Here is a 10,717-nt window from a genome sequence, read left to right on the forward strand (position 1 = left end):
AATATACACATAATAAATTGCTCTTTGTGGACACACAATTTTCTTCCACACTAACTCTTCATGCAAGACATCAAAGACATCATTCATCTGTCAAGTTTTAAAGATCTCCTACAATATTTTCTTTACCTAAAAATGTTACAATTTTGCACAGTATACTATCAATGCTATCATTAATGTTTACTACATCAAATATCTCCACTTTTCACTTAATATTCCTTAAGCTGTTTTTTTTTTTTTTGCCATGTACCTAAATGCTGTACAATTCAATCATGCAACGCCTAAAAATAACAACAAACAACTTTTGCCTTGCAATCCAATCGATTAAATTTTTCTTCTAAGAACTCAGGTTTTGTCTGAAAAGGCTGCTTAGATAAGAAAGAGGAAAAACAGTCACCATTCAAATCCAGTTAATGAATAACTTATGATAGATTACAATATTAAAAAAATTACATGAGAAAACTTACGGTGCAGAAAGCAGTCATACTTGAAGCATCGTCTGCAGAAAAGTGTGTGAAAAGAATGCATCGTCTGCTCTTGAGGAACACTCTCAGCGTTAGGGCCATCAATGTTGGGAGTACACTCAGGAGGCAAGGCAGTAGGATCTGTCAACTCTATGTATCTGTAGTTAAATACAAAATACAAATTAATCATCAACAAAGTCAGGTGCACTGATGAAGTATAGTCTAAAAGAAAAACAACGACATTTAACCCATACTAGAGGTTATCTCCATTACTCTTTACAAATTGAGTTGTGTTTATAAACATTTTTTCAAAGGACAGTCGTTTTCCATAAAATATTTCAGGAAAAAAATCAGTGTTAACTAGCATTTATATCAAAATAGCAAGCATTTTTTTTGTATGCGTCAAATCGTTAGGTATGTAAATGTATTTTTGAAAGATAGTCTTAATACTACTTCCAAGTAAACTTAGTCAGCCTATCCAACAGATTATCACTCCAAGCCAGTATGTCCTCTTAAAGACATCTTCTCATAACTTTCCTATGAGCCAAACCCAGTTGTCTCCAAAAATCTCTTCCAAGGGAGGTCTCACAAGCAATGGACCAGGTGGGAGCTTTGAACTTGCATTTGACCCAGTTTTGACTTCCCTGAATTATGCATTTCAAAACACAAGGAGGCAGTCACAGAGTGCTCTCTAAAGACAAGTTTCTTCGTTCACACAACACTTCGTGCACCTAACACAAACACACCTTTCACTCAAAATTCAGAATTTTCAATATGGTAACTCCACCAGCCTCGGTCCCCATCTGGGGAGGAGACCATAAATCTCCAAAGGTATGACAGCTCTACTGGCATCAACCCAAAGTGTCTTTACAACCTCCTCAACTTATCTTCACTAACCTCTGGAATATTCATGGCCTTAGATCTAATTTTCAATGTGGAACATCACTTCTCTATTAAACCAACTTTTCTTCTCCAAAACTCAGGTGTCTGACACAACTGACAGTACTCCTTTCTCTGTTCCCTCCTATTTTCTCTATTCTGATTTTCAATCCAGACCTAAATGTTGCATCTATGTGTAATGACCTAACTTGATCTTATGCCCAAAAGCTCTTAAATCTTTTGAATTATCTACCATCTGGCTACAACTTTAGTTACTCTCAAACTAAATATATCTGTGCTGTAGACTTCTCACCTAACTCCTCTAAATATGAAAAATTATTTGACTAACTTTCAAAGTGGAGCACATTCTGACTCACCTCTCACAGAGATCTCCACTCTTGGAGATTTCAATGTTCACCACCAGCTTTGGCTTTCATTTCTCTTCACTGACCAAACTGGTGAACTAACCATTAATATTGCTATCATTCATGATAGCAAACAAGTATTAGCCTAGGTAAGTATGAACTCACTTTCAATTGAATGTGACCTTGACACAACCTGAAAATCAGTCCATGCAACTGACCAACACTTACCTTTGTGATCCTTACTGTAACATACATCTAAATAACAGGCATTTCCAATAATATGGCAAGATGTTCATCTCTAACAACCCAATTAACAGATCGTTATTATATTTGTAAAATAAATTTATAGTTTTGGCTTGAATTTAAAACTTATTCACTTCATTATCATCCAATGACTTCTTGCTTTCTGCTTCTATTTCTTCCTTTATTTCATTAAAGCCAGTTACCTGAATGTATGAAATGTTTCAGCATTTCTTTTTATGTATATCAACATAAAAAAAAGTTTCATGGAAAAAAAAAAAAAAAAAAAAAAAACTTACTTTTCTTTGAGTTCATCTGCAGAACCCTTGTCAGGAAAAAGAGCTGACACGGCCTGGAATATGGCAAAGCATGGAAAATCTTTTGATCCTGAATTGCTTGAGCCTTCCCAATAATCATCCTGAAAAGAATAAACAACAGAGGTGAGGGAATGTTTTCATGTGCTATGGCTTTGGAAACAAGCACAAAACTTGAGAAGGTTCTGTACACCCAAAATATCAGTACTGTAATAACTTACAAACATAATGACTTATGAACACCCATCTGGAACCTAATTTGTTCGTAAATTGAACAGTCAGTATCACACCACACCAGTCAGTATCACACCACACCAGTCAGTATCACACCACACTCTTGCCTGTACATGTGGCCAGATTCCTGTCTTATATAATGGATCTTCACTGGCTCATGAGAAGTCTGTCCAATATAGCCAATAATCCAATAAACAAAAGTCTGATTTATCAAAGATTTACTGTATGTGCAAAAACGTGTGTGACTTACATAAGGTCATGCCTAAAACTCCATTTTATTTTTGGTATGACCTGAAGATTCCTTCCAAGCTTAAACAGAAATACAAGTCAAGATCTTGCCTCTCTGTTAGCAATGCTGTCCTCTTCATCATCTTCTTCTTCTTCTTGCTCCTCTTCTTCATCCTCTTCATCTTCATCTTCCTTGTCTTTGGTCTTTGGTTCTTTTCTTACGACTATTCTCTTTTCAGTTTTATCTTTGGCAACTTCTTTCATCTAAAATTAATAAACTAGTAAATTAATTAATCAGTTGCATTCAATATATATACATCACATACCATAAAGAAATAAATCACCAGCAATTCCTCATTTGAAGCAAGGAAAGAATAATGGTAATGTTGAAAAAAAAAATAAATAAATAAAATAAATAAATAAATAAATAAATAAATAAATAAATAAATAAATAAATGAATAAATAAATAAATAAAAAAATAATAAATAAAAAATCACAACAAAAGAAGGTACACCATCAGGAATTCATAAAATTATCAATAAATAGTAGTTATGATGACCATGCACTTGTGTAATCCATTTTCAGAGCTCAGTGGACCTGCCCTTAATCCCTTAAGGAAACCAGCTGTTATTTTCCATTTTTGTTATTTATGAACCAAACTGCACCAAATTTTTCTATGAGCTATAAAGTTCTTTTAGATGAGTAAATTTTTATGAGCTATAAAGTTCTTTTAGATGAGTTATAAATATAAGTTTCATTAAATCTGGACCAACAGTTTTGTTTTAATGAAAATATGAAAAATTGAAAACTAGACTTTTGCATATTTTGACAAGGTTTTCCTTGATTTTCTTGAAAACTTGTCACAAGGCAATTTTATGGTTTTCCAAGAAAATTATGTTTTTATTTTTGGTTCCATTGTCAATGAAATCCAAATTTTTTCCTCAACCAGTTATTTCTCTTAAGCTAAAAAAAATGAACAATCAAAATTGTTACATAATTTTTTAGGTATCTTAATTCCCTCTGTAATGACATCAGAATCATCAAAATCAGACAATAAATGGTGGAAGAATACATATCAATAGTATAATAAGTTAGTTTTAAGATATGAGGCTTTAAAGGGATGCTCACATGCTTTTCACCCATATATAGTTGTGTAATACTGGAATTTTTAGGTGTCAAATATTATAATGTATTTGTTCTGAGTTGTAGATGATTTTGAGGCATAACTGCAATTGCATTAGATTCACAGATGACGTTTCGTTGGCATCTGAAATCTCGTAAATGGAACACTGCACACTTCACTGTTCCAATGAGGGTGTGCCACACTGATGCATGTGACCCAGTGATTGGTGGTGATTGTCAAGCCAGGGACTTTTTGCATGTTTTGGGACAATGCATGTTGCTCACCAGTGCCTGAAGCTGCTCCACTGAAAGTGAAGCATTATCTCCTGTGGATGAGATTTCTTCATTGGTCTTGAAAAATTTTGATCTCTTCACTAAGAGATTCTCTTGCTAGAGGAGACAATGATGTTGAAAGCACTGGCTGTAATTGTACAGCAGTAAACATAGCAGTAGTAGTAGTCAGGGCAGCAGAGGCAGAAACATAACTTGTATGTGGAGTGGGAAGTGAGGTGGCAGGAAGGGCACACCGCAACACAGGAGAGTGGGAGTGTTGGCTAGCGTGCTGTGAGGCTGTACGCTCACCTTCACATTGTTCTCTGCTCTCAGCTAATGTCTGGTGTGCTTTTACCAGTACCTTGCTCCTTTGGGTAAGATAAGACTTCCTCTTACCCATCATGGTGAAAGGGAGCAAAAAGTGGGGAGTGAGTGAACACTAAGCAGGTATAGAAGTTGGTGAAAGAGAGAGTGTCACTAACACCCTCCCTACCTCTAAGCATGTATAAGGCAGCACTGAGGCTCTTTCTCACCGGGCTGTGAGAGGGAACTTCCATACGCCACCATAAAAGAAAACTGTTCCTTTTAAACTTTATTATTTTTTTTATTAGTATTTTTCTACAACCATCTCCCACCTACAATGACCTTCACTGAGTGACTGAGTGTGAGCAGGTGGCATTTAAATGGTATTTAAATGTGGATGATGAATTATTGTGTGTACACTGTGAAGTACTAGGCCTAAGGATGTCATGAGATGATTTTTTGAATTTTTTGGATTTTCAACTCAGTTGGTCCCCTTAAACAGCAGTTACTGTATTTCCTGGCACTGAAGATACTTCACCCTTGAGGACACACCCCTATTTTGACAACTATGTAGAAATAATAAGAATAAAAACAAACAATCCTAAAACAGAACTAGACATCACACAATATCAAAAAGACAACAACAGGACAGTAAAAACCCTACCATTGTCTTTTATAAGTTTGGAACTGTTACCAAAAGAGAATCAAGTTGCCAGCAAGCAGTGAGTGATCACAACAGTCTTGTTTATAAACAAGATTTACTGGTAAACCCCTAAAACATATTGCAGTTTTACCTCTATTGCCACTTAATAATTTTTCCTTTAAGTAGGGATGTTTGAGGAGAGTGAAAATATCAATGATATTAATACACAGCACATAAAATAACATGTCTATTAGCTCATTTACTATATTCTGCCAATATGGGACTGAATTTTTTTTAATAGTAATCTCGATTAATTTTCACTGTGATTCAAGCTTTATAATCTAATTCCCATCACTTTAAGCTCTCTTCAAGTGAGTACAAGCTCAAAGAACAGTCAAAATAGATTACTGGGGAAAATGGACTTTATATCCATTTCTGGGAGAGAATAATTCAAAATGACTGGCCTTGCCTCACACATGCAAAAGACTTGTTGACTATGAAATGTTGTGTTTCTCCTAAGATAGAATATTTCAACATATTTTTCACTATAAAACACTTAAGGATATTTTTACCTGGTACTGTTGAACTAAAGTATCCACCAGCTCAACAAATATTTCATCATCAATGAAGCCAGTCTCCCTGTCTCCATGAACCTTCCCATCATAATTACGGATGAGCTCTTCAATAAATTTGCCATCTTGATCTAACACTTCATCTCCCATGTATGGGATATTGTGAAGAACTGTTTCATCCTCAACCTGAGTAAACAAAATAATTTTAATTAACATATTTTCAAAATTAATGACTGAATTATATTCTAAGATTTAGAAGTAAAAAATAAAATAGCAAATATATAAAAGTGATTGTCATCATAAATATGTTGTTACATAAAAGAGGATACATAAACAAGAGAGCACCATAGCCCTTACCACCAAATCACTACTGTGCTTAAAGTAAAGATAGAAAAGGAAAATAGAACTGTGGCTATGATGACACACAATTCAGCTGCTGACATAAAAGTACATCAATGCCAATAAACAGACAGCTGCTGGTTCTTGATGATTTTCCAAGCACATTCTTAGAAACATCAAAGAATTTTTTTATACAACTCATCTCAATCTTCATTTAGGAGGCATGTGTTGCTTACCATAAAATTTTGTTGCAAAGGTGCCCAGGTGTACATGGTTGGAATGGGATTCACAGCATTGATGGTCTTGATGGGTATTGACAGGGGTTCACCACATGAAGAAGTGACATGTGTTCGCCTCATAACAGCTTGGTGGGCTGGAGCCTCCACTGAACAAACCCAAACTGGACCCATACCTATAACTGTTTGGTCCTCTTGCTCTAACAACTCTGAAAATAAATAAAATACACATATATGAATGTACTGAAAATACACACTCAAAATTCTAGATATCAACAGATGTACCAATATCAAAACCTTACTAGGCAAGTCACAAATAAATTATATGAACAAAATTTTTGTATCTTCTCATTTTATGAACTTCATCTTACAAATACAGTACATGAATAAGTCTGAATATGAATGGTATAGATATGAATATTTTTTTTTTTTCAATTCTGAACATGAACATGCTGCATCAGCCTGTTTATATATATATGGAAATATTGCTCCTGTACTATAAGAGGTCCTACAGTATTAGTTTAAAAACAAATTAAACACTTGTCAATAATGTCCAGCAAATCTATAGGATAGGTGCTACTGTTTCTCCCCTACATTACTTCTTACCTCTGGAGCCTAAACATCTCACAACCTAAATGTCTTGTGGCCTAACTTCAAACAGCCTCATAGAATTATGGCTGATAATAATATGCCCTAATGGTCCCAAACTATGAAGATCACCAAGTCAGCAACTGAAAACTAACATGTATACCCATTTTGATTCAATGGTGCCCTGTGCCAAGGTTTCTGCTTGGTGTGCCACAGATCACCCCTTTCTGGAGCTGCTCTGGCCTTGTGATGCCTGTCTTGCCTGAGCTCCCACTTGCAAGCTGAGCTAAGCAGACATGTCTGTTGGAGCTCCTGGCTCCCCCAGATACACCTGCACTCTCAGTACTCTTCTATGCTTGATATCACCTGGCAATTAGTACTGTTGCTTGGTAGAGATGATAAAAGGGAAGCCTGTGGTGTGCAGAAGGGATGCCCTTCAGTCTTCCACTTTGGGAGGTCGTCAATGCTCATTCTTGTCTATTGTATCAGCTGACTATGCTGGCCTATTTAATTCAAGTAACATGTCTAAGCCAACAGCTGTGACTGGTGCTGTGTGTGCTCAGATTCGTTGTGGCACATGCAATTTGAATGTTGGGCATGATTGGTACGATGGGTGGTTTCACACACCAGCCATGTGTATGGGACTGCCAGAAAAGTTCATTACAGATCAACTTTCCTTACCGCACGAGTTCCAAGTGTACTTCTGGCACCAATTCTGACCAGCAATGAGACCATTACATGAAATGGTACAGGCTAATTTGTCCCAGGCTCAGTCTCAATTACAGGCATCATAGGCATTGAAACTATAGTGGAACCAGACCAACATGGTACTTAGGGTACCATGTTGGTCTGGTCTCTGCACTGTTGCCTCCAGAGTGACCTGACCTGACCATGGCCAACAGAGCACAACCTTTGAGATTCATGTATCAAGGACACTGGGACAGCAGTGCCACATGGCCTATATGCATTGCCAAGTATACTGGAAGATGTACAATGTTGTTACATCATCAAATCAAAAGACATTAAAAAAAAAAGTCGTATATAACAGCTTATAATTTTGGTATAATTAAGGCAAAGGATGACAATATAAGTGAAAGAGTGTGTTCATATGCCTGTCAACTGTGAATGTGACAGTTTGAGAATGTGGGACAGGAACAGCCAGCACCCTGAGTACCACGCTAATCTGGTTCCACTAATACTCTCTAAGGATAAACCTTCCAGGAAGTGAAGTTAGGAAGGCATGAATACTAAATAACTGAAACTTGCAGATGTACAGGAAGAAAGTTATACCTCTTAATCCAGCTCAACTACCTCAGCTGGAGTAGTGGTGGTCATACTGGATACTCAATTTCTGCTTTATATAATAAATCTTTGTAGCTTCATACCTAACCCAAATTAGTTCCAAAAGCTGTCACTGCTACACGTCTCAACGAGTGCCTGTCACTGTACTGTCTTTAATTACAGATTTGGGTAACATTCTATTCACAACACAGACGAAGAGTTTTTCCTCATTCATCTTTACCCAAGCAAAACAGCAAAACAAAATCTCTGGTATCCAACAAAACACCAACACTACAGAAGAGGAAATACCAGAAGTCTCGAGTAACGATATCGTAAGTGTAAGAGTGAGGACAGCGACAGTGGAAGAGGCATGACAGCAGTGCACCAGGGTCAGGCCAGCAGAGCAGAAAAAGCAGCTGCACCTTCGGCATGTAACAAAGGAACTAACATGTGCATATCAACCTGGTATGGGAGTAACCAAGGCAGTGTGAAGCAAGGCTGCCTGTAACAATGAGAAAGTCTATGCAGGGAGGACAAGGGCCCCGCCAGGAACCACCACCACTACCTACCGTTCAGCTTGCTGCGGTTGTCGTTCCACGCCGCCTTGATCTCGTCCGCACGTTTGAACCTCTTCAAGGACCTGAGCCGCGTGTACTCTGACTTGACCCTCTTCTTCCACTCCGCTAACACCTTGCCCCGCATCCCCACCATGGCGCTGGCCCGGGCTCCGCAGCACCACGCACCACCACCAGGCCACCACACGCCACCACACTGCCCACCACAGCCTCCACACTACCACATGTGCCACTAGTCTGAGGTGCTGCAACTTTTCTACGTGTGGTGTGCGTTAACTGGCGGGAATATGAATATAACAAACAGTCACAGGTAATAAAGGAAAAGACCGCCGCGCACAGGCCCCTGCATTCCCATCACCTCTCCGCGCTGAGCTGCTGTGTTCCCTCGCAACGCTCATACGCCGCCTGCCGCTGCCTGGGGTACGATGATTACCAACTCAAACTCATCTCTTTTGGCTTCATTTTGACATGCACTTCAAGGAAAATATAATGTACGCATGCTTAAAGGTGTTTCTTTCAGTGGTGTTATAAGTTTTTTTTTTTTTACTTTGTGACTCTCTCTCTCTCTCTCTCTCTCTCTCTCTCTCTCTCTCTCTCTCTCTCTCTCTCTCTCTCTCTCTCTCTCTCTCTCTCTCTCTCTCTCTCTCTCTATATATATATATATATATATATAAGCCTACCTAACATTTCACGTCTTTTTTATAGACGTCCAACCCTTCAGGAGGTAAACATTTCATGCAGGGAAGCCACAGAACGCTTGACTTCTGATCTTTCTAAATTTTCTGATTGGGACAGAGTAAACTTGGTATTGTTCAATGCCTCAAAAACTCAATTCCTCCATCTATCAACTCGACACAACCTTCCAGACAACTATCCCCTCTTCTTCAATGACACTCAACTGTCCCCCTCTTCTACACTGAATATCCTCGGTCTGTCCTATACTTATAATCTGAACTTGAAACTTCACATCTTATCTCTAGCTAAAATAGCTTCTATGAAGTTAGGTGTTCTGAGACGTCTCCGCCAGTTTTTCTCACCCGCCCCCCCAGCTGCTAACTCTGTACAAGGGCCTTATCCGTCCATGTATGGAGTACGCTTCACATGTCCGGGGGGGTTCTACTAATACTGCTCTTCTAGACAGGGTGGAATCAAAAGCTTTTCGTCTCATCAACTCCTCTCCTCTAACTGACTGTCTTCAACCTCTCTCTCACCGCCGCAATGTTGCATCTCTAGCTGTCTTCTACCGCTATTTTCATGCTAACTGTTCTTCTGATCATGCTAACTGCATGCCTCCCCTCCTCCCGGGGCCTCGCTGCACAAGACTTTCTTCTTTCTCTCACCCCTATTCTGTCCACCTCTCTAACGCAGGAGTTAACCAGTATTCTCAATCATTCATCACTTTCTCTGGTAAACTCTGGAACTCCCTGCCTGCTTCTGTATTTCCACCTTCCTATGACTTGAATTCCTTCAAGAGGGAGGTTTCAAGACACTTATTCATCAATTTTTGACTACTGCTTTGACCCTTTTATGGGACTGGCATTTCAGTGGACATTTTTTTTATTGGATTTTTGTTGCTCTTGGCCAGTGTCCTTCCTACAAAAAAAAAAAAAAAAGAAAAAAAAAAACATTCGCCTGACGTCACCTCAGCACACACGAATCAGGGAGAAGGAAATTTAATACAACAGTAATAACAACAACAACATTAACTATCCCTAACAAGAAGAAAGAAAAGATTGTAAGAGATGAAGGAAAAACAAGAAAACAGTATTAAGACGCCCACTTCTTTCTGTTGGTGATGGCAAGTGGCAGGAAGGATAGTGACACATTAGCGCGTTCTGGCTATTTTATCCCCCAAGACGACAACAAATAACAGTACACAAATGCAGGCGAACAGGCGTGCAGGTGAGTGTACAGTTCAACAGGCAGGCAGGCAGGCAGGAGCAGTGAAAGATCAGAGATCACCTGCTCTCTGACCACTGAACTCTGACCTGCTCGTGCCAATTTACATCGTTGCTCCCGGGAACAATGTCAACGAGGATAAGTATCTGTATGAAGTTACATTG

General features: G+C 38.5%; 1 protein-coding gene across 2 annotated transcripts in view; it reads right to left on the minus strand.

Annotated features, from left to right (window-relative positions):
- Positions 1–9,036, minus strand: part of LOC135102441 (histone-lysine N-methyltransferase E(z)-like) — a 32,559-nt gene extending 23,523 nt beyond the window's left edge. Inside the window, exons 1-6 of one of the 2 annotated variants that reach the window (XM_064007729.1) lie at positions 8,649–9,036; positions 6,211–6,419; positions 5,636–5,821; positions 2,833–2,985; positions 2,245–2,363; positions 465–619 (exon numbers count right to left, since the gene is read on the minus strand). In XM_064007729.1, coding sequence (XP_063863799.1) covers positions 465–619; positions 2,245–2,363; positions 2,833–2,985; positions 5,636–5,821; positions 6,211–6,419; positions 8,649–8,790 — 964 coding nt within the window. In that variant the 5' untranslated portion in view covers positions 8,791–9,036. The remainder of the gene's footprint in view (positions 1–464; positions 620–2,244; positions 2,364–2,832; positions 2,986–5,635; positions 5,822–6,210; positions 6,420–8,648) is intronic. The other variant, XM_064007731.1, reaches the window with a different exon arrangement.
- Between the last annotated feature and the right edge of the window lie 1,681 nt (positions 9,037–10,717).

This window comes from Scylla paramamosain, chromosome 7 (assembly GCF_035594125.1).
Source record: "Scylla paramamosain isolate STU-SP2022 chromosome 7, ASM3559412v1, whole genome shotgun sequence".
In the NCBI taxonomy this organism is placed as follows: Eukaryota; Metazoa; Arthropoda; class Malacostraca; order Decapoda; family Portunidae; genus Scylla; species Scylla paramamosain.